General features: G+C 39.0%; 1 protein-coding gene across 5 annotated transcripts in view; it reads right to left on the bottom strand.

Moving 5' to 3' along the window:
* Positions 1-254: 254 nt before the first annotated feature.
* DCAF5 (DDB1 and CUL4 associated factor 5) overlaps positions 255-25,397 on the bottom strand; it is a 68,312-nt gene continuing 43,169 nt past the window's right edge. For all 5 annotated transcript variants that reach the window (XM_029964228.1, XM_018082799.2, XM_018082797.2 and 2 more), the window contains 3 exons: positions 18,687-18,753; positions 8,729-8,856; positions 255-2,303 (listed from right to left, as the gene is read on the bottom strand). In XM_029964228.1, coding sequence (XP_029820088.1) covers positions 504-2,303; positions 8,729-8,856; positions 18,687-18,753 — 1,995 coding nt within the window. In that variant the 3' untranslated portion in view covers positions 255-503. The remainder of the gene's footprint in view (positions 2,304-8,728; positions 8,857-18,686; positions 18,754-25,397) is intronic.

Here is a 25,397-nt window from a genome sequence, read left to right as displayed (position 1 = left end):
TGAAAAGATCCTTCCTAATGGTTGCATTTCTTTAGTTTCTGAAGCAGAATAAAGGGCCCAGAAAAGCTTCTTCCCTGTTTTCCTCAAAAAGAAACACACTCCCAAACTACCACCAGTGTGATCTAATTCCACCATTCTTCAGCCTGCCATGTGTAGTAAGTGTCAATACGGAAAACTTCCTCCTTAGATTAAACCTTAGAGCAGTCATCCTGGTTGGCTGGCTGAACAAATGACACATGTTCACACAAGAATAATTCAGTCAACCATCTTAATAAGGATTTACTTTAAACAGAACCTTGTATGGTACACTAGACTCAGTCTCATTAAGGAGCAAGTTGGATTTTTACACAGCATGAACCACTGGCAATCTAAAACAGACCCACTTGAAGAATGGAATGGAGAATCAAACACAATGTTTCAGACCCAAGCTCTATGTGCCTTTAATACTTGCATTTTCCTTTTCTTTTTGAGAGAGTGCACACTACGACAGACATTTGCATTTATCATGTTTTTAACTTCTTTTCTAAGGAAGAACTCTCTGAATCTGCATCTTCCAACTCCACTCTGTGTCTTTTCAGTCCTCCAAGAGATTGAGTGCTCTCACTGCCCGCAGGATGCAAGTCAGCAGTATCCTCTCTTGTGCTCACATTGTAGCTGTTGGAGTCCATTTCAGACAGGCAGCAGTCTTTGTGCAAGGTCACACCCACCTGTACAAGGTTGCCATTATCAGCATTTGAGTGCACCTGTAATCCTTGCGTCACAGTCTCCTGCTCTCCAAAACTCTGTCCGTTGTTGAAACACGAAGGGTGAAGATGCAAGTGGCCATTATTGTAGTTAACACAGGAGGGGTCGAGGCTCCTCTCCTCACTGTCATCAGTCTGGTTTCTGGAGCAGTGACCTGACATGCTACAGATTGTGACAGTGGAGAATGGAGGGACCAGTGAATGATGGCTTGATGCTGGTTGACAATTCTGACTGTTTTTCTGTTCCACAAGTCCTGCAGTCTGAATGCAAGGTTCTTCGGTACAACTATTTAGCCCTTTGCAGTTAGCTTTTCCATTGAGCTTTTTAGTCTCAAAAGAATGCTCTGTACCTCCACTGCTAGTGTCTTCAGATGTGTTATCTTGACTCTCCATCCGTCGCTGATTGTCACATTCATGAGCTTGACCATTACTAGAATTTTCTATCACACCACATTCTTTTGAATTTTCTCTGCTTTCAGCAGAAAGAGCTGAGGAATCTTGAGGAATTACTGAACTTAAGTTCCTAGAATCTTCCTTAGTTAGTGAGCGTGATGCACTGTGCCTTCCACTGGTTCCTGGTTTCCCTTCATCATTCTCTCCATCTCCTCTGGAGGATTCACCATCTTTACTAGCTGAATATGATATGTAAGAATAATGAAGCCATTTGTAAGCTTTGTAAATCTTTCTCTCCACTGATTCACTGTCTGAACAAGGAGACGTCCTTTCTTTGAGAACTTGTTTGTTGGCCGAACTCCTTTCTGGTGAAGAAGCTGGAGAAGAAGAAAGATCATCTACTTTGATCTGGGGGTAATCATATATGTCCTCACCTATGTAGGTGGTTACATTCTCCGTGTTAGTGCTAGTCCTTTCCTCCTTTTGCACCTTCTGGCGTCGCCTCAGTGCATTGCGTTGCCTCATAGATGTGCGTCTTTCATTCAGTTCCTCTTCATCTTCTGTACTGCTGCTGCTGCTGGAACTGCTGGATTCGTTCTCAGGACTCGGGGACGGCGGCCGTGGGTAAAGGTCTGTATCTGGTTCTGCCTCACAGGTGTTGTCATCAGAGTCAGACTCATTGGAAAGGGCCAGAAGACGTTTATCTTGATACTTTCTCAGCGCAGATAGCCTCTGCTGACGGGAAGCTACGTCTTCTCTGGCTGAGGGGGATGCAGTCGATCTTAAGGCCCTTAAGTTATAGGCAGTTTCATCAGACTCTTCAGCCACATGTGGTGGGGAGTGATGCAAAGAGGTGGAGGACTCTGACTCGCTGTAAGCAGAGCGTTCACTTACTCCTGCATGGAGCTGCAGGATTGTGCTCTCACTGAGGTCGCTGTCTGAATCAGAACTCCAGCCCTCGATTTCCCGGCGTACAAGAGAGTCAAAGAAGGCCATCATCCGTGGGTCTTCTTGGACTGACTGGTTGGCATAATCATGGGACAAACCACTACCACTGTTCAACACAAGACTGATGTACTCTTCATGAGTGTAGAGGCAACGTGAATCATCCTCAATTCTACCATCCAGGTCCCCTGTGCAGTCAGGCTGCTTGTAGGGACTCCAGATCTGTAATGAAAAATGAAACATATATCTTTGAATGCATAAATTATTATAAGCTTTTAAAATGAAACAGTAGCTCAAATATCCAGAACAACTGCAAGTTGCAGATTGTTTTTACTAATTTTTACCTCTAAGACCCATACTTACAAGTATTGCAGAGATGCAGGATTTTTACTTCTCCTTTACAAATGTGTTTTTCCTGCATTTATTTCACCTATCCAGAACCTAAAAGCTCTCAGGCTGCAAATCATCCATCATTTCAGTAATTCATTGTATAATAATTTCTCCCAAATTGCAGGGCTGTATTTTTATGTAATGGGGCATGCTTATTCACCAACAGTAAGAATAGTTTGTTGCCTACAATACAATCTTAGCCCTAATGAAGGCACTAGTTTCCCAGGAAACTAGAGTTGCTTGTGTGGTGTAGAGTAATATTTCATCCAGCTGCATAGTCAGTCGCACCTGATGAGCAGGCAAGGAGCTGAATGTATGGGGATGAAAATCAGAGCTTTAGGGAACAGTTATGAAGAAAAGAAAGCATCCAACATCCTCTGAAGACACAGCAGCAGTTTCAATGGGGAGAGCTGAAGAAGAGTTTTCCTGAAAGCTACTTTTGAAGAGTAATGATTTCACCAATAACAACAGTCTTGACTGTGCTGTTCATCTAGCCTTCTCTCAGTTTTCCTGGTGTGGAGAAGGAAAAAAATAAAGGCACACAAGAAGATCCACGAATATCCCTAAGAAAATGGTAATCCATAGCAAAAAAGTAGTTGGATCTCCTCATCTTTCTCAGTTTTACTCACAGATTTGGGGGCAACGTGATTATGGCAATCCATGGACAACCACTGTCTCTTCACTCTGGATCAGTGGTTAACTGGATGAACAAGGCCTTACCATAAGCAGAGCCATTATGTAGCTTAGTCACAAAAATGCCCTAATGTTCTGCTTATAAAACATCTGATTTCAGTCATGCTTTAGTTTTAACATACTAACAAGCTCAGAGAAAAAAAATTCTATGCCAGCTGTCTGTACCATGTTGGCCTTTTGGGATAAGCTTTGGCAAAAACATCTAACTCTTTTCCCAACAGAAATTAATCAAGTTTTGTTCCAAGTAGACAAAGCTGTTAATAAAAAGAGCGTTTTGCATGTCTAAATGGGATAATCAGCACTTATCTTACAGATGCCTAGTTAACACATGCAACATAATCTCACACTACTATGACAAGCAGTATAAAAAAAGCCCACAAGTAATTACGTAATCACTGAGATTTTCAACAGTGTGCAGTAAAACCTTACACCTTTAATAATGGAAGCAAAATGAAATAAGTTATCTTGCAACTACTTGTCCAGCACAGCCAAATTTAAGACGTACAAGTAAACTTCATTCTGGAATCCTCCCAAACCTGAAAGCCTTTACTTTGCATCCTTTGTAATTTATGTTTAACAGAGCTTCCACATATGATCTAGCTAGATAGATAAAAGAGATACTATTCAAAAACTAAAGTGGGCTGCAGATATAACTTCTTCTGCAGACAATCATCAAGCTGCCTTTCACAGCAAAGGTAAAGGAATTTTACATTGCATTAGTCTGTTCCTAGGAACATGCCTCAATATCAAAGTGTATTTGCTATTGGTACTTAATTGCTATTTTTATTATTTGCAATACTTAAGCAAATTCTCTTCCAGTACAGTTCATTAATATGACATTTGAAACCCAAATGAAGACAGTTTCTGTTGCTTGGTTAAGCACCGCACTTATGAGACACATAGCTCAAGGGACAAGCATCAGGCCCGGATGAAGATAACAAAACCCAGTCTAAGTCTACTATGTACAGAATTCCATGAACCATACTTAACCAGTTTTTTTAACTACTCAAGAGTACAGAAAGAATCTCTCTTCATTCTCTGTTTCCCAGGCTTCACTTTCTAAAGTCAATGTAGGAAAGAGCCTTCTCTCAGTGGATTCAAGAGAGAGATTGCTGATTTGTGGACACACCAAGATTTGGTAGACAAATAGAACTCTACTGCTCAAAGGACTATCCTTGAGTTGCTGCCTTCCTGATGATTTATTTAGCACGTGTTCAGTACCTTCTCTCACAACCTGTTGGATCTTTTCCCCCTTTGTCCCACTACTGAGCATATCAGTAAGCAGATCAGATCTTTTTGTGTTTAACAGCATATACCTTCTTTTCAATGCTTCATACTGTGGGCTTGGACAGACAGGCCAGCATGCCCCTTCCTAAAATAGCAGCATTAGATTGATCACTAAGTTTTATAAAACTCTATTTTTTTTTTTAAGCAAGAGAATTAGATTCTCTATGAACCAATATAAATGAAGAGTGGGAGTCTGCTCTGAAGTCCCTCTGGGAAAGGTCTGTTTTGTCATGAAGTTCATCTAAAAAGATACATAACGTGTGTGCAGAGGTATTCTACATCTTTGTTAGCACTACGACATCTTTCTGCTCACTCTGTATGCATCAGAGAAAACAGAGCAGTGTTAAATATTGACAAGATAGCTACAAAGACTTCACAGTGAGGCTTTTCCCTTCCAAGCTAGATTTGTTCACAGAGAAGGTGTAAATAAGGAGTAAATAATAAAGAGAAGTCAAGAGAATTCAGGAGAATACCTGTTTGTCTCTGGACAGACAGTTGTCTGGAGGATCAGTTGTCTCTGGAGAGACAATCCCTACAATTTAGATATTTTGCTATGAGGGAGTGCAAAGGCCTGCCAGAGTCCCAAAAAGAAACTAGACTAAGAATCTATCCTTGGCAGAACTGGGAGGTCTTTAAACTGACATCAACTGATCCAGTGCTCTTTGTGCATCTGAAATGGTCTTCATTGTAAATGGAATGCCTTTGTCTTTTTCTCATCCTCTGACTGATGCCATGTTGAGGAAGAATGTGAACAAATTGGTCAAAGTAAGTTGGCAAATCATCCCCCTGAAGCAACAATCTATCATGAAGTTCTTTCTCTGTCAGAAGATTGAGGAGTTGAATACTGATTGAGTGATGACCTGAGTACAGACATAAAAATAGGAACAATAACAGAAAAGGGGAATATAAAACTGGTTCTCTACTTCAGTAGAGATGCTTCAGACAGCATCTTTGAATTTTTGGCAAACCCCCAAATTTTAAAACAAAAAAGTAGTTATGCCTGTAGCATCAGAATAATTAAAACCAGCTATATTAGATTATCTGATTAGGCAGAGGCAACTAGTCACAATTATATTAATCTGTCACCATAGCAACATGTTCAAATAGACTTTGTTATCTCTGAGATACTGATGGCTTTTAAACAAATGGGACCTACAACATCTGAGCTCAGTTACACAGTATTACATTTCCAATACAAAACAGAATTTCTTTTTTAAAATTGCTATACACTTCATCTATTGTATCTTTCCTGGAACTGTCTTCTAACTGCAGAATTCTCTGTGTCCTTCCTCTAAGCCTCATACATCAGAACGAATGCCTCATTCATTTCTCCTGCAATTCCATCTGTTTTCCTGCCAGCACATCCCAATGTCTTGCACAATTAATTGAGGGGAAAGTGGTATTTTTCTATTTTATATTGCTTTTGCCCATCGTGGAGAATGCTTGCTGCAAATGTTAATTTGAGTTCACAGCTGTGCTTTTTCATACAATTTTACTGAGGTTCAAGTTTCTGAAATGGAGGGCAATGAGCAATTCATCTGGGTTGATATGTTCAGAAGACACTATATGGATCAAGGCTTCTAGTGTTCTTTATTAATGAGCTTGTCGAGTCTTATTTTTGTTCCTAGTAGAAATCACTGAGTTACTGAATTGTATTCTTATGGGTGCTTTAAAACAAAACAAAACTAAAGCAAAAAAAGCACAACCACAATAGTCAAAACCATTCTTGTGAATACTACTCTTTTCTACAGGGCTAGACCTGAGCTGAATTTCCATCTCATCTGCAATCAGCATTAAAATAGCAAGTGTGTTGGCAGAAGTACATGGAATTATTGAATGGCTTGTCTGTATTATGCCTTCATGCTGGTGCTATTAGTTTCTCCCTTCTTGAAGTACTAAATTTAGGCCAGCTAGTCTAAAAATTAAGGGTTCAGACAAACAAGTACTTGCATACACGTTTTAATTAATCCCAAAGTTTCTATAATTGAGGGAATAGAATACCAACCAACCACAGTGAAGTTATCTTCTGTGATTTAATTTCAGAAATTTTAGAAGACACTTAAAGGATAGTAAAAAGAAGGACACTTCTTAAGAAACTGATTAAAACAAACAAAAAAAAAACCCAAACAAAAATGAACAAAATAAGAAAACATAAAAAAACTAACTACTATTTTTATTTATGGCTCTTCCTCTTGTCATCTCAACTTCTCTAAGCAAGCACATCAAGCATTTATATGGGGGAAAGAAAGACAGCCATGCTAGTGAAGGACTTGTGTTCTCAGTTGTTTTCAATGCAGTAAATGGCCTCTCAAAACTGCTGGTTATGCTTTTCCTGTTTTACCCTTCTGCTAGTGGCAGTTACTAGTCTTCAGCCTATCTATAGAAGTAGCTGGAATAAACAAGAAATCACCATTGTATGGTCACCCACAAACTGCTGTTCACTAAAACAGTACCTTTAAAGACTGAAGCCATGCAGATCAGACAAGAGATGAGCATTAAAACAACCTGATCCCCAAACAAGGCACATTGCAAGCTGATTCAAAAGCACATACAACAAAAAGGTATGACGTTCTGGCTCGCTAATAAACTTAATACATTAAACACCTTTTCCTTAATTTGTTTCTAGCTCGCAGTGTTTGGGGAATTCAGTTCCTTCAAAGCAGCTACACGAGTTCCATTGCACATACTGCGACACAACAGGCGTTCTCTTCTAAGGAAGCATTGAAGCAGAGGTGCTTTGAAAGAGTTACACAACCTGTGACTGGAGCCTTAATCGAACTAACCTTTTAATCACTAGGCAAAACCCTAGCAGAAGTACACAAAAGGAACACAGGGGATGTTTATACCAATGCTAATCCAACAGTCTAAGCACACTCATGCAGGAAGGATTCACAGGGTGAAGGGTCAGCAGATCTAAAATCCAAAAGGGAAAATTCGGGCTGCATGAATCAGGGTCCCAAAACAAAAAAAAATGCCTCTGGCAAAACTGTTGTTAAACAGTGGCACTTTGACTGCTTGGAAATGGTAAAATCAGTGAACTGCTAAGACTGTTCAATGCACTTTTGTTCAAAGCCTGTATTTAATAGATTTGTGATCAAACCTGTCAGGCAGACACAGATGAAGAACAAAGTAGAAAAGCAAACCAAAGTTCCAGTGGAAGACAGAAGAGAAGGAAAGCTGAACTACAGTCAGAACCCAAATGTTGATACTAGCTGTAATGGCAAGTGATGCAGTTAGGCACTGGGCCATGGTCCCAGGATTTTGGGCCAGTTCTGCTCCATAAGTTGCAGATCACTAAAACATTCCTTTGCAGGACAAGTTCACTCAGTCAACTTGTAGCTGGCTAAAGCATTTACTAATAATCTAACAACCTTATTTACAGACACATGCAGGTAAGATTTTTAGGAAGTTATTCAACAAATAGAAGCAGGAGCAGTTCTTCAAAATTAAATGGTTATGGCTTCTTTCATTCTGTTGATAGACCTAAACTATAGCAAAACATCTATGGCAGCAGAATGCAAATCACATTAGTATAGCATAATCCTCTGCCTCCCCACCTTCAAATAACAAAAAGATTTCTGCCTTGCTTACACAATATTGACTCTCTTTCTTTAAGGAGTTTCAAAACCTAACAAAGTTTCTTATCTCTTTCAGTTCCACAGAAAAAGGTAAAAATTGTCTAAAAATGGTATACATTGTAAAGGATTCAGAAAAGACATATTGTGAAAGGTGTTAAGAGTCTTGCTTCCTCTGGAAGCAGAGGAACAGAAAAGGTATGTTGAACTGATTCACTGAACAAATATGTACAACAATTATAGAAGGGCTCCTGAGGCATTATTTGGGCCAAATTCAACTGGGTCAGGCTAGGCTAAGGCTCAACGGTAGTCTTTGGAGATATTTTTATAAAATTTTAGACTAGAGTACCAAAAATTGTATGAGATCATGTTACACTTGTGATCATACTCTCCCAAGAAGGACTGTTTTCATGATACTTCAGGTATGTATGGAATTAAACTGGAGAAAAACTCCTTTCTCAAGATAAAAGGCCAGAAAATTCTGATCTTATCTCCTATCTCTGAAACCTTTAAAATTGAAATGAAGTTTAAAGGTGAAATGCCCAATTAAAAATTTGCATTGGTTTATCCAGCAAATGAGACATTTTACAAATGAATAAGATAAGAAGACAGGATGGGTGTGGAAAAGAATGACACTGAAAAAAACCAAAGCATTTCTTCCCGAAACATTGAAAGAACACATTTTTTGACAACTAATCTTACCTTTATAATCTTTTCAACACCAGAAGAACAGATCATGTAAGTGTGAGGATTAAACCGGACTTGGTTTACAATTGACCGATGACCTTTCAATACCATAAAAGCACCATTGACGACCCTGCCAATGCCACCTAGGGGAAAACAAACACACATGGACATGAGTAATTAAATCTTCATATTACTTTCATTCATAATCATGTAAAGTCATATTATATGCGCTTCAGCTTTATTTTTCTATATTTTAAGGCCTGTGTTGGGTGCAGAATTCCAATTTTATGAGCAATGCCCCTGTGAAAAGCTACGAGCTGGCTGAAAAGCATCCTTCCTGCAAATTAGGACTTGGAGGCTCACTTTGATTCATTTAAACAAACAATGAAGGTTTTTGACCTCATATGACAACTATGTGGATAAGAAGAACATACATAATGAACTCACCACTGAAACTGTAGTGCCAGAGGCATGGCACTACTCACAGTTTGGAAATTTGAAGAAGAGACAAATAAAGAGGTTGACTTTCAATAGTTATACTATTTTTCAAATTTATTTTTTAAATCAGCAATGTATTATTGTCACAGTTGACTCTAGTCTGATGGGTAGGAGGGACCTGAAATAACACATCTGAACAGCGGGTTATATAATTCTTTGTCACAAGGCAGTGAATTAGCCAAAGTGGAATGCTTTTGTGCTAGCGGTAAAACTCAAAACAGAAGGTAATTAACTTTTTTGCTTGGTCATTGACTCTTGCTAGGTCTATACACCAAAGCAGAAAACTGTCACACAGTAATTTTTTTATATTCATAGATTTACATGATTAAAATTCCAATTTGTTAGAAAGTACACCTGTGTATCTGAATAAACAAATGTCCATCAACATGCTATGATTAACATCTTCAGTGAAAGAAAACCAAACTTTCAGAAGATGGGAAATAAAAACACTTTGGAGGAAAACCATCTTGTCATTTACAACTTAAGCAGTTCTCCTATTTGGGTAGATTTTTTTCTGTGAAGGTTCAGAGGTACATTCTGCCTTCAGCCACTGGAGCAAGATTTCACCAGTGTAAGTAAATTTGACTGAGAAGTAACAGAGTGGAGAGCAAGTTTTTTAAATGACGAATTGGGTTCTTTTGATTTTCTTTTCCACTTTATGAGATTTTTCATGTCCTTTCGTCCTGCTCATCCTGCTAGATACTTATGGCTGATGGCAAGTTGCCCTACTCCCACAGCATTCCTTCCAGCCAGATCAGAGTTGTCAATCCAATTGTATCTGTCAAGCCAAAGTAGATGGTTACATTAAGACCAGTTCTCAACATTTAACTTGACCTAGGTGACAAATGTTCCAGAAAAGAGACCTTGGGAATGAAGAGACAGTTTGCTTAGGAACCATTTCCAAGTCGGGAAGTAATGCCTAAAAAAGTGTTAACTATCCATGGACTCTGACTGCCTGAGTTCTGTACAAAACAAGAAATATGCCCTACAAGTCACTTACAAAAGAGTCAGAAGTTAAAAAGACAAAGAAAGAATTATAATGGAGATGAAATACAAATTTAAGGCATCAGTATCTTGGGCTGCATTTCTCAGTCATTCATTGGCCTTCCATGGTACTGTCAGCAGTGTGAATTAATCCATGGTTATTTTCCTAGCAGAACAGTGAAAAGAATTATTTAATGCCAGAAGACACTTCTTGAATGTTTATCAATACACTAAGAGCAATTGGTTGAAAAGTGCTCAGCATGCCATGTCTAGAACACAGGTCCCTAGGCTGTAGTCAAATTCAGCCAGTGTCTGAAACCCAGAAAGCCAACTGTATCTGGGGCTGCATCAAAAGCAGTGTGACTAGCAGGTTGGGGGACGTGATTCTCCTCTGCCCTTGTGAGACCCCACCTGCAGCACAGTGTCCAGTTCCAGGCCCCCTCGCACAAGAAAATATGTGAAGGTGTTGAAGTGGGTCCAGAGCGGGGCAACAAAAACGATCAGAGAGAAGGAACACCTCTCCTACAAGAAAGGCTGAGAGAGTTGGGGCCTGGAGAAAATAAGGCTCTAAAGAGAACTCATGGCAGTTTTTCAATAAAGGGGACTTTCTCAAGAAAGACAGACTTTTTTACCAAGGCCTATAGTGAAAGGAGAAGGGGCAACGGTTTTAAGCTGAAAGAGTGTAGGCTTATATTGGATATAAGGAAGGTATTTTTTTTTTAAATTAGGGTGGTGAGGCATTGGAACAGGTTGCTCAGAGAAGTTGTGTTCAAGATCAGGTTGGATGAGGCTTTCAGAAAGCTGCTCTCGTGGAAGGTGTCCCTGTCTTTGGCAGGGGTGTTGTAACTAGATGATATTTAAAGGTCCCTTCCAACCCAAACCATTCTGTGATTCTATGGTTTTATGACTCTGTGAAGGAACTGCAAAGCTTTCTGATTTAATATTGAAGTTGCCTAAATTCCTTTTAAGCAGCTAACAGTAAATTCAGAGGAAGCATAGTAATAGAACATACCTCACTCCTCTTAAAATGAAGGTGAAATTCCCTACAAAGCCCCTTAAAAGAACTAACTGCCCAATTACATGAAATTGCCTCAGGAGAAGTACAAATCTTAGCAGTCAGCTTTTACTAGTGGTATGGGAGGTTTTAATAATTTAAACCAGAAAGTACTGATTCCACCAATACTTTGATAATCTTTGTGTCAAATATAATAGACTGTCCTAGAACCTCATTGTTGGACAACTTCTTGCTTGATGCAATTTTAGTCTACAAATTCCTATGTAAGCAATTTTAGTCTACCAACTCCTATGTAATCTCTAAGTAAGTTCTTAATGCAAAGCCTTCCACAGCCTTATCCTGACTGTGGTTCCTTCATTTTATAGGAGCCCAGCAAAGTTGGCATCATATTACATTAGTATATGTATGGCAGATATCTGCCTGTGTCCAGACTTGTCTGGAATCCCCCTGGTCTCTCAGCAGAGGTTCAGCTGCAGCCATTCAGCTTTAGCCATCTCACAGTGTGAGTTAAGTTTGCTCATGTCTGCTGGCAAAAAAAAAGTGCATCTGTACATTAAGTGGAAACTGTTCAAATTCCTGAGGCTATCTTCCTTTTTTGCATGTAATAAATTCTATTTCTCTTCGCTGTCTTCACTTGAAATAGTATTTTCATTTGCATTGTTTCAGCAGAATTGACCTCTGCTATCCCAACAACACTCAAATTTTCCTTTTGAGGTCTGGGGTTTTTTTAGGGGAAGAGGGTGTTATTTGTTTGCTTTTAAATTTAATGGCATGCACAGGTCCTGCAACTCTTAGCATGGCAGCTTTTATATTCTTAGCTAGCTACCACAAGTATAAGCAGTGTTTATTCAGAGGCATGTTATTTATAATATATATAAAAAAACCCTTAAAATCTTCAGAGGCTGATTATGCCAATTTTAGAAAGTTTCTAACTTTACAACCTCTAACTACTGGATGGAAGGGATGAATATGTACTGGCTGTTTTTGCAATACTACCCCAAATTGCTATGCTTAATGGCAGTCCTGAGTGGTTTAGTGTTCTAGCTATGCTGATCAATGGGTTTTTTGGTCTGCTTTTATTTGATACACAAAGTGAAATGTCAAGGAAGTCCCTCTTCATCTATAGCCTGCAAATAAGTGTTCCAAAGAGGAGCAATACAAAAATTTCAAAAAATCCTTTAACTAATATCCTATTATGATATCTGACTAGCTGAAAGAAATAACTTATAAAAGGCTAAATCTGAAGTGTATATTTTAAAACAGACTTCCTGTACGCATTTGACAAGAATACCATGGCAACACAAGGCCTATCATACAGACAGAAGGAAGGAATAATACAATGCTTTGAAGTAGTTGATGTCTCCTAAGTAGTCAAAGTGAGTACTTCTTGTTTGCTTTACTATTTTGTGTTTTAAATGTTAGGCTAATGATATACTTCTTAATTATGTGGTTTTGTAAATATTTGTGTGAATGAACTGACATGACATATTGTGAACATGCTGGATGGTACATCCCAACACATTTTAAATAACTCAAGTAAATTGTAATGAAGGAGAGTGAGTTATTTGAACATCATTCTGACTTCCACTACACGAATTCTACAGTATGAAGCAGTGTTTAGAAAAATCCAGAATGAATTATTTGAAGGACAAGGAAAAAGTGAAAGTGATAAATTTTTAGGAAAGTGCTCTAATGCAGAAACCCTGTAAGAATGTAGAACAGTCTCTAAACTAATGGAAGATGCATTGTACCAAACATTAAAAAAACCCGTCAAATTGCCAGAGAACTTGTTGGGATAAGAAACTATCATCCACTGGCTCTGTAACAGATTAATTAAATGACTGCCTTAAGAAGTCCTTTTTATCTAGGACACTGAAAAAGAAGTTCCACTATTTGTTCATACATGGTAGAAAGATGCTCCACAGACTTAAGCAGAACTTCATACAAGCCTTGTTAAACTACGCAAAGTGCTGAAAACTCCTGAGAAGAACCAGATATTTGCAGCTGCTGCCAGTATGCCATAGCATACCATTCCACTGTAGTATTTGGCACTACAGTAGTAGCTCATTTAAAATTAATTTAGTTTTCATTAGTAATAATCCAGGACACATTTAGACCATAGGCCACTGCTTTGCATTTGAATCCTATGAGGTCACGATGTGCTAACAAAGAGAGACACTGTAGTTTGGAATGTAAATGCACAGCACAATGCAAGCCAATATGCATAGCATATGGGGCCTCTGCCTTCAGTGCAGCAGATTATGATTAGACTCCTTAAAAGTCTTTCTCTCGTCACACACCCACCCACCTGTGTTTGTTTCATACAGTGGATGCCAGCAGATGGCTTTGCTCCTTGGAAACCTGTCTGCAGAGAAGCTGGATTTAAACACATGCACTTACTTTTGCCCTGAGAGCACAGGGTGCTGCAGCATACCTTCTACTGGGATTGGGAATCTGACTCCCGCTCTGGCAGCAGTCCGAGGAACCGAAAGTTTCTCAGCAGCACAGGCAAAACTGACTTTGGTCACATTAAATATGGAGTGAGAACAGCAAGGGATGGCCAAGATCCCTTCTCCTCCCAGCATAGTAAAAGGAGACACAAATAGCACTACTTTCCATAAGAAAGCAGGTCCAACTCCATTGTTAGAGCTGGAGCTCCAACTGCTTCTTTTGTCACCTTTGAATATCCTCTTCACCTCCCAGGCCAGGTGAAAGGATCAGTATAGCCTTGCAGAGCTTCAGTGAAAGCACAGGGAGCAACTGGCTGACTTCAGCACCTGCCTCATACAACAAGCTCTTCTAAACAATCAACAACTTTGCCTGGCCTTTGCCTAGAACCAGCCCCACAGTGGTCTTGTACCTCTGTGGAGGTTCCAAAAGCCAAAGAGAAAAGTAATATTTAAACACGTAAAGACAATGCAGAAAGCTGTATGGTAGAGGCTATTTTTGGATGTATATTTTCTTCCTTCTTTTGTTGCTTCTAAATATCTGCCATATCTATCTACACCTTATCTATACCAATCCTCCCACTGTTGTTATCACCAGTACAGCTGAACAACAATATGAAAGCTAAGACAAAATTACTACAGAAATAAACTTTGGCATACCCTTTCCACTCTGTTCCCCTTCCTGGTTTGAGAGACACTGCTTTTTTGGTATGCTTAATAGCATAGGTTGCAATGCTTTTCACAATGTTATTGGAATGATGCAAATTACCCCCACCAATTATGCTTTCTGAACACAACAGAAATAAAGTAAATGAAATTATCATACAAACAATAGCTGTTTGTTTCTTGTTTGGTTGGGTTTTTTGTTTTGGTTTGGTTTTTATGTGGTTGGTTTTGGTTTTTTTTAACAGAAGTGTGAAAACTGCTTGCCTCTGCATTTCTTTTGTAATGGTAGCTGCAAACATGTTCAATACAATGAAGAGGAAGGATCTTTGGTACTATCAGATGGCTAGTTGCTAGGGACTAAAGCTTCTCTAGCCTCTCCCAGTGCTCAATGTTGCCTTCAGTTTTCGAAGACGCTGAATCTTCTCCCACTTGTCCACAGCACTACAAAGCACCCAACACTGCCTTGTTTTCTGATAGATGCCATCTAGCCAGTACATTCCACAGATCTGTGGTATTATTACAATCCACATGACATGAAAACCAGTTTCAATTTCACTGAATACAAGAACCTTTTCTACAGTGCCCCACCACTTACTTCCTGTGTTAATTAAACAACTGTTCCATAGCACACTATGGTCAACTGACTGACCTGAAAAAGAGACAAAATACCATCCTGAAAGTAAACCAGTTTAGATTCCAAGACCACACCTCAAAAAAAAAAAATCAGATTTTTTAAAAAATACAAACCTTGTAGAGCATGCTCCCTATTGGGTCAGATGGCTTCCCTGCATCCCAACCCATGCATGTGTGCACATATATAAAATATCTCAAAAATAGGTGAAGACGTTAAGAAACATTCTATTATTTGTTATTTGTCTTCACTTATCCACCTGGGACTTTGAGAACTTAAACTGTCTCCAATGAGATAATCCTGTTCAAATATTGTGAAAAGATCTGTTGCTGAATTCTATTGCCTAAAGAAATGTCTGCATTTACAAAGACCAAGGGGGAGGAAACAAAAGGAAATAAAATTGCATCAGTTCTGCTGAAAAAATGTGCAATTACTTTAGTAACCAGACCACAATGACAGGCCCTTTCTTGCTTGCAGTTACAGTCAAGGACAGAATTAAAAAGAGGTTTTGAAATGCAGATTGCTGTTCTGATTTAGTGACAGCCTGCTCACATAAACTGAGGGATCCCCAGTTGTCTTCTCAATCACAAATAAATATTGTATCCCTCACAGAGCATCTTGGAGCAATATTTCAAAAGCAAGAGACAAGCTCTGAGTTGCAGAGATGATTCAGAGTAGCGAGTGAGGAATGTAAACTCCATTTTGCAAAACACTTGGTCTACTAAGCCCTCTATTACCCCACAAGACATGTCAGGTTCTGCCTTTAACTGGGGTTTTTTACCTTGTTTATAGGAGTTACATTTAAATAATGCCTGAAGTGCTTATATATTAACAGGCTTGCTGGGCAGGTCATGTAGGACTGATGTCTCTTCTCACTTACAACCTGCCTTGGAGTCAGGTAAAAGCTGTGGAAACTCAGGACTGCTTTTCTTCCGCCAGACTAATGTATTAACTTTGCTAGGAGGTGTCTCTGAAGAAAACTGGTACACTTTAAAGATGAAACTGGCTAAAAAATTCACCAAACATTTGGCAATTACTTCTGAAGTACAGTGGAAAGAAGGATAGTACTTGGATGGAGAAGAAAGTGGAAATATGAGCAAACTATTCCACCTTTAAGAAACCACAAAAGGTGGTAAAAAACCACCCAATCTTCTTGCATAGGAAATCCTGGCCTATTTAGAATAATCTAAGACTATGGAGAGAGACAGTCAGTAAAACTCTTCAACAGAATAGCTTTCTAAGCAATTTAGGAAATATCTTTTTTCACAGACCTCCCTGCCCAAATTCTACTCGCAAAATACCAACACAGGTAACCATGTTCCTCCAACTTGAAATGTGTTTGCAATTGTCTGACTGGTGTGATCCTTCACAATTTTCTTCATCTTTTGTGCACTAATGCTGCTAACCATTAGATAGCTAGTACTTGGTGCACCTGTACTTAAGCAAAATAATTTATTTCAGAGTTATTGTTAAGGATACAACTCTCTAAAAAGATAATATGTTTGTGAAAAGCTCACTATTTACAAATAACTGATACAATTTAAGAGTTGTATCATAAATATTTACAGCAACACAATGTCTGAATTCAACTGGAAGACAGAAAGCAGATAGAGAGATATTTTTGTTTAAAATACCAACAAATGGTACAGGACATTACATTACCCTGTCTAGTCTGTACACTATTTTAAGTGAAAGACCACATTCCACCGTCCCAGGTCACAGACCCTAAGGCACTCCTATTTTAGCTAGAACATAGGAACAAGGAGTTTTCCGCTGAAGCAAAAGCCTTCCAAAGTCTTCATATCCCTACAGCAAGGCTCTTTATCTAAGAAGAAAGCACAGTGACATCTCTGTCTGACAATTATTCTAAACAGCAGGAGGAGATTTAAGAAAGTGCATTTCATCACATTCAAAACAGGCACAGCCCTTCAAGAAGAGTTGAATGAAGAAAATAATAGCTTCAATAAGCCTATCACAGGTGATTTGGATGGCCAATGAGTTATTTGCCACCGAAGCGGAATCTTTAGGTCTAACAGAACAAAGCTCATTAGTTTTGCTAAAATGTTTCAAAAAGAGAACTGCTCAAGTTACAAGACACTAAGACATACACCCTCCTACGACAGGATCTTCTCATCCATTAAGCAACCATGGAGGGCAACCGATATTTAGTAATTCATTTTGTAATTGAAATGTTGCAAACGTACTGACATCCTTCCTCAGGTTACAAGAATCAGAAACAAAAAAGCTGAACAAAACACATATGACATTGTTTTGTGGTAAATCACATATTAAACTGTAAATTGGTTTGATTAAAATGTATCAGCTATTTGTAAATTGCAACTTTTTTTGTAAGCATTTATCTTTTTCACAGAGCTGCATCCTTAATAACAACTCTGAAATAGATAATTTTGCTTAAGTACAGGTGCAACAAGTACTAGATACAACTCTGTGCCAAAGTTCCAGATAAAAAGTTTGTAATTTGCAGCTGTCTGGGAAAAAGTTTTCAAGAGCATCACAGCTATATAGACACAAAATCTCAAATCCAGAATTTACAAAAGAAGTCTGGACAAGTATAGTGACATGGATAAAATGTAGTTCTATAGTCCACACAATAATCCTTAAGTAGCAGTAAAACAGTGAAGGCCAAGCTACTATATATTTAGCAGGACCATCTTCAGGACTTCTGGATTGCAATATGAAATGTTGGTTAAATAAACAAAACCCCCAAAATTAGAATGGCACTTTCCTCAAAACTCTGCCATTAACCAAATCTTTTAGAGGCTAGTCATCCTCTCAGCTGTGGATTACACAGCTGTGATTAACAACCTTGAAAATGAAACAAAGTATTTTCATTTTACCTGTAACCCAGCTAGTAATTGCCTCTCACTAAAGCACTCCAGATCACAGGATAGCACTCAGTTGTACTTAATACCACTAAAATGTAGAGTTTAAACTGCTAGAGCCATTAAAAATAGAAATACTAGTACATTTTCGAAAGTCTTGACTCTTTCAATTAAGATTTAACACCCTTGTAAAAGAGCAGTGATTTGTTTCAACAGAAGAGAGATGCTGACATTGTATGGTTTAGAGTGTCATACTGCCAAACTCTGCTAGACCATATCAAATTAAGCATTGACCCATTGTGGCATCAACAATACTACTGTTACATCTCCCACACATTGCTGCTTTTCTTTACTCCAACACCTCTCTCCTATGATTTCTTACAGGGCTGTGTCAGTGCTATTTGCTTAGAATGTCTGCCCCAGCATGGGAACGGGTCAGAAGTGAGTTAAAAGAGACCATTTCCAACAGCTGAGAGCGCTCCTCCACTCAGAAAGTAAAAAAGCCTAACTCCTTTGCATTGGAAATCCTGGGAGGATTTTGGTGTAAGAGGAAAGAGAGAGAAGGAAGGCCAATGCACTGGAGCTATAAGGAGAACCCTGTGAACATTTTATGTTGCAAGCTTCATTGCAAGCAATGAATCATCATCATATGAGAAGGAAAATAAACAGAAAATCATTACAATAAAACGTTCAAATTACATTGGCCACTGTTACCCAGAGGCTGGATTAGGCATTTGTAAACTCTCCCTTATCCAGCTTTCCACAGAATTACTCTAGATTCACAGGGTGAGTGAGAAAAGCAATTCTTTCCAAAAAACAAGCTAGCATTTGTCAGACACCTGCCCCTCTGCCCCACTCCTCCCACAAATTCTAAACCAACAAAACTTACCTGCTTCTGGATCTGGAGGAATCCTCCACATATACAAATTGAAGTCATCAGAGCCCGAAAGGATGTACTGTTAGGAACAAAAATAAAAGCAGCTTACTACAAAGTATCACCAGAATTATGTTATTCTACTATTGATCTAGTTTCTCCAAACCAAAAATGAGAAAAAAAGGATAATTTGCATCATTCTTTTCACATCACTGATCAACTTACCTTTAAATGGTGGTGAGGTACCAGCACAAAAATGTTGTATGTGTATAAATGGATCAAAATTTAAAAGCATACTTCACTAATGCCTACGGCCCAAAGTATATGTTTGCTTTGCTAAATAAGGCTATGAATTTTAGTTGGCTTTAATACAAGCATGTCTAAATCACACTATCTTGCAGCCTGCAACTCTGGTCTTTTTTTAATGTTGAAGTATTTAATCCTTTTTTCTCATCTCCTGAACTACCAAGGAAAATGTCATGAAACATATACCTAAGAAGAGAGTATGTCCATTACACACAAGCACAACATGTCTGGCTCATCAACTCAGACCACCAAATGTCAGTCACTGAAGATAATCTTAAACACCAAACAAAACCAAAGCTAAATATTCACTGTCAGCAAGCCTCAAGTGATTTAAACCCCCCTCTCACATTTATCACACTATTAATTTTTTTCCTGGCCATAGTAACTCTGAAGAGATGAAAGGCTGCCCTTTTCAACAGTGCATGAATGATAGCCAATCTCTTTATTGTGCAGAACTTCAGGCAATATGCAATTTTAAGTACCTTAATACACTACAAACATGCAATGGAATGACAGGTGACATTTGACATGGTAAAATGCTTATGCCTCTCAGTTCTGAGAGGCCACAAACTGTGCCTTGTCTACAAATACTTACCCTCCAATAAATGACAGGGAGTACAGTTTATTTTTCTCCCAAATTAGAGATGAGATGACATGGCAGGACCTAAAGCAGATTCCAGTTCCAGTTATACTGGTGTAGACAGTGTAAATCTTTAGCTCTCACCTGACTTCAGGCTGCTGCTTAATCAATACAGTCAAGAAGCTGGATTTTTCATTTTATTATTGTCATTACATTAGAGGGAAGGGAGAAAAAGAAAGACATGGAGCAGATTTGTCCCTTTTCTAACCTTTGATACGAAACAAGTTCTGTTTTGCTTGGCAAAAATATAACTGGTTTCTGCCTTTCATTCACCAGGGATACATAAAATCATCAGGCAAACTAACATCAAGAAGTGAGAAGTCCTGGAATAGCACAGGACTGAGAAGCAAAAAATATATGCTAACACTGAGAAAATGGCTATAAATTTGCCATATTCTGTTTGCAATACTAATTACATTAATGCAGTGTTTGGATGTTTTCAGTCACAAAAATGCAGTAATCAACCACTAAACCCCTTCTCTGGTTTCCTACTATCATAATCCAACCATTTTTTTTTCTCTCATTTTTAAGGATGCAGGATGTGAGTAAGCTCTTATGAATGCAATTCTGCTCATTTGCTGACAGGTAAGAGGCACTGATCAAACAAAAGGTCCTTTAAAAGCTTGTGCACACTAGTTCAGCATCACTCATGAATCCATACTTTCCAAGCCAGAAAGTTATTTCTACAAGTTCAAGCACTTAGGCAGTTTACCTTGCCAAACTGACCTGACGTTGCCAGGAATTTGTGCTTCCCCTTTCATTTGACTGCTCATAAATGTTAGCCCACAGCAGCCTGAGTCACTGTGCCAAAACTCCACATATTAGGGCTCATACAGGAAAGCTCCCAACAACGAGACAGAAAACATCTCTAATACGTTTTGTTAGAGAAGAAATGCTATGTGGAAAAAAAAGTCTCATTTATATAGAGATGTTGCCAATTGTTACTACTTATTACCAAATTGTGTTGTTGAAGCAGCAACCAGTTTGCCAAAGACATATGATGAAAAACAGAGACTTCTAACTAAAACACCTAGAAAGCTCAGTAGCTTGGATTTATGACCATGGCACCTTTTTTCCCCCTCCCCCAAACCAAACAAGTTCAAACAACTCCTCAATATGAGAGTAATTTAGCACTTTACTTCATAAACCAAACAAACCAACAATGACCCCAACAAGGGCCCCAAAGTGACAGATTTCAGATATCCTGCACCAGACACACAACACAGAAAAAACACATGTACATGCAGGGAAGGGAGTGTCTGTGAGGTTTCTTCAAATCTGCTTCCAAAATTATTTGCAGAGGAACACACTATTGTGTAGGAAATCTGGTGTATCACTGGCCACTGAACAAGAATATACTTGCTGCAAAGACCACTGATCCCAGTATATTCTGTCTTGCTTCAGAGACAGTAAAATTTAGAGTGCCTTTGCAGTGATCTGGACTAACGGCAATTTGATGCACTATCAAGAATGTAAACAGGAGGTCAAGACAAGCGATTATTCCCCTCACCTGGCACTTTTGAAGCCACAGCTGAGGTATTGTATCTGGCTTGGGTCTCTTAATACAAGAGTGACACTAACAAATCAGAGTGGACAAGAGGGCTGCTGCAGCTGAAGGCATGTGACCTGCAAGGAAAACCTAAGGGGAACTGGTCTTTTTTAGCCAGAAGAAGAGAAAGGGAAGGGACAGAGTGGACCTCAACAGTTTTTCTCTTGGAAGGAATACTGAGCAGCCAGCCTCCTCTTAGAGGCATGCAGTGGACACTCAAGAAGAAACAGTCACAAGCCACAGCAAGAGAAATTCCAGCTAAGCACAAAGGAACAGCATGTTCAGGAGGAGCATAACAAACACTGCAACTTAGCCCTAGGAAGGTGGTGGAATCTTTACTCATGCAAATCCAAAATTTACCTGAACAATTCCCTGAGCAACCTGACCTAACTTTCAAGATGCTCTCCAGCAGTCAGGTGATCTCCAGAGCTCTCTTCTGACTAATTTTTTTCAAAGATTGCTGGAGTAAAAAGGGAAATAATTGTCTTAGTGGATTGAAGTTGGGTTTTGGGTTATGGGGGAGAGGAAAGAGGAAGGGAGAAGTGGGCAGTGACAGGAAAATGCCCACCTGAAACCTCTACACTCCATCAGATATCACAGCTTCACGAAAACACCAATGGGAACACAAACACAGGCCACAGAGACAGAGACAAAAACTGCAGTTCAGCACAAAGTCTTGCATAAATTAAAGTGATCACAATCGGGGGAATTTAAAGAAAGAAATTTACAAAATGCCTAAAATAGGTCACAAAATCATAGAATGGTTGAGGCCAGAAAGGACCTTCGGAGGTCATCTAGTCCAATCTCCCTGCTCAAGCAGGCCCGTCTAGAGCTGATTTCTCAGGACCGTGTCCAGATGGCTCTAGTATCTCCAATGGCAGAGATATTCAATCAAACTATCTCAAATTGAGATAGTTCATACCTACTTAAAAGGACCATGAAGTCCTTCACTTCATTATCATTTCCAAGCCTAATGACATTTGCATCAATCAAACACACTTGGCTAAAGTATTCTGGAGCGAATTAAGAGAAAAATAAGTAGGAATGAATAAAACATCTGCAATGCAATTATATTCAGTCCTAGAACAAGCTCAGCTTGGGACCTGAGCTCTTCTGGAAAAGTACTTATGGCTTTAATCTTGACACTGAGACACCAATCAGTTTGTGTGAAAAGCATCAATTGATAAAGTAATCTACACGAGTTTGATGTTGTAAGCAATGGTCTGCAAGTAGCAAACTTTTTATATATACTTAAATTTTATTTTGATGTTAGTTCTGACAATAAGTACCAGAAATTGATCATATTCCACAAAATGTTCAACTATTTTGTATCCCTGTGATTCCACTGCCACCATGGTAGCAGCCAGCATTGTTTTCTGCTCTCTTTCCCTGTTAGGATACCTCTAGGGTACATGTCTTCCTGCTGTTCTCACAATATAGAATTGAATCCCCAAATGCATTCCTTTTCTGGTGGTCCTTTTCTGTAAGACTAAGGGATGCAGGTCTGAGAAGTAGAAAGCGACTTTTCGGACCAAGACCAAGAGACTGCCAGAAGACCAACCTCATGACTGCAGCTACTGCAAGAACAAATTGCCACAAGAAGCTTTGAGAGCAGACACCCAAGCTGCTAAATTCAAAAACATGCCTCTTCCATGACATTTGAAAAAGAAACTCCATTCCAATTAGTACTCTCTGCACAAGACAATGGGAACATAAGGCCTCTGGAGAGTACAGCTGGCTTGATGTTACTAGGACATTTACATGACCATTTGTGAAAATTTTTCTTTGATGCATTTATTATTAATATAACAATAAGCCAATAGTTCTCCTCACTATTTCGAAGTTGGAGAATAAGGATTAAGAAAACGAAAAAGCCAGTCCCTAGTGCTAGAAAAGTCAAAAGTAATAATTACTATGAAGTGCACCAAACCATAGTTAATAAGGCTGAAATCCTGAGAGAATGGAAGGATTTTTAAAGGAAGGAAAAGAAAGAAAAGAAAAAGAAAGGGTTGGGTTGGGATAGATGAAAGAATGTCATACTGCATAGACTCCACCTTAATCATGAACAATGATTTTTGGTCCTGAGGGGATGTTGAAAACATAAGTCATAGCAGAGTACCTTCAATTCCCTCACTTTCAGAACAAAAGCCCAGATAATTAAATCACAGAGGCAAGCCAGGGGGAGACAAAAACATGTGCATTCACAGATACACCTAAATGGCTGAGACAGCAAGCACTCTCCTCCTTCCACCCTCCCTCCTAAAGACAAGCTCCAAGCAGAACATAACGTCAAGAACCACTGCAGTGCTGAATTAAGAATCAGACCAGACACTGTGCGAGGAGCTCAAATGTCTGGAGGGGACAGAACCAACATTAAACCCACATGTTTCATTGTCAGCACTTTTGCTGCTGTATCTGACCAGGACTTTTGAAATCAACATTTACAATATTCATATGTACATGAGATTAGACAGAAAAAACACTTGCTGTTAATATTGGAGTTTTTTTAGAAGGGCAGAATCAGCTTCTATGTCTAGCTGTTAGCAACAATGACAGGAAAAGGTTTCCAGATGACTATGAGCTGCTGATTCAGAAGTTTGCCTTAGAAGGAAGAAAACTCTCAGGCCTGGTTAGAATCTGCTGCTGGGAGAAAACACAAATTAAGTCTGAGTTTCAAGTACGCATGAAATGCTTAAAATGAACTACCATCAGGAATCTGAGAGAGTTATATTGGACTAGCGCTCCTCACTCATTCCACTGTAACTCTTCTCATTTTTTCTCTCCCCAAGGAAATTACAGCAGTTGATATAAATAGATGGAGATTTAATCTGCTGCTATAGTCTTGTAATAGTAGCATTAGCATTGCATTTTGCAGAGTACCACCACTCTGGAGAATTTCCTTTTTGTTCTCAGCACTGCCAGTTTGAAAGCTTTCAACATCCCATAAGCTACATCTCCTCAGGAGCTACTGAATGGATTATTTCAATAAAATTCCATCTAAATCAAACCTTATTTTACTTTGGAACATCCACATTCCCTGCTTCCATAAAATGTCCTATTACTTACGACATATATCAGAGAGATTTTCGAGCTTTTGGCTCTAGATAAGGGACTAACAGATATGGATCATTTTTCCAAAAGTATCAGCAAGTCTCTTGAATGGCCCTACTAACGTAGGGGAGAATAAGAAGAATGTAGGAGACTTTGTCTTAAATGCACAAACTAAAAAGCACCATCACCATATAATTTTAAATGGATGCACAAGACCATGGGTAATGGCACAGAAATTATCACCATTTAAAAAGTGATTGTTGCTAAGTTACTAACAGTAAAATGCTTGTTAGAGAGACTCAAATCCCATGCTGCTTTTTACAGCTTTGAAAGAGACTCAATTCCCACTCACTTGAGCATGTCTGTCCTTTACTGAGAGGGGCCAATGAAACATGGGGCAGAACAGATCAGAACAGGCAAATTTTTTCTCAGGCTTTTAGTGAGCCATCCCTTATCTTCTTCAAGTAAAAAGCTACATGCTGGGGAAGAAGCACAGAAGTATCCAATTTTGAAACAGTTATGCTGCTATGCACGTATCCTTTAAGAGGCAGGATGTACAGGCCCTCCATATATTACCTGTAACATAATATAACTCAGAGGTGGGGTGTAGGCTTTTGGTTCTTTTCCTATGACAACAGATAAAGAATCTGGTTTAGTGGCAGTCTGCTAAGCTCAGGTATTAATTCCTCTAGATCACATGAGATGAGCTGCCTTGCACATCACCTCTGTGGTGGGATATACACTGATACTCATTGAGGAAACCACAGTTTGACATGAACCACCACTGAAGTCTGAAAAATATTGTTTGTCCAAAAGAGATTGAAATTCATAGCAACCAGCACTTTGGAGAAGGAATCAATTTACATGAAGAATATAAAAACTGTGTATTTTTCCAAGGAGGAAAGGTTTCCTAAGTAAACAGGGCTTATGGTATTTTGTTCTTTGTGGCAACTCTCCGTCTCCAAGAACTTTTAAGCCTAATGGCCAATTTCAAATTTGATAGAGGACCTGAGGATTTCAGAATTATGGACTGTTCAGAAATATTCTTTTGCAAAAGGGCAGCCATCACATAGAAGGGAGAGAGACGCGCTGTGATTAGCCACTGAGAAAAAAGCAGTACCATAGTTACACTCCACTAACTAAACATCAGGAAACCCAGATGTGAACTCATCTTTGAACC

Source organism: Manacus vitellinus, unplaced genomic scaffold (genome assembly GCF_001715985.3).
Source record: "Manacus vitellinus isolate BGI_N305 unplaced genomic scaffold, ASM171598v3 scaffold_6_pilon, whole genome shotgun sequence".
NCBI lineage: Eukaryota > Metazoa > Chordata > Aves > Passeriformes > Pipridae > Manacus > Manacus vitellinus.
The sequence above is the reverse complement of the archived record's forward strand: the minus strand, read 5'-3'. Positions and strand labels throughout refer to the sequence as shown.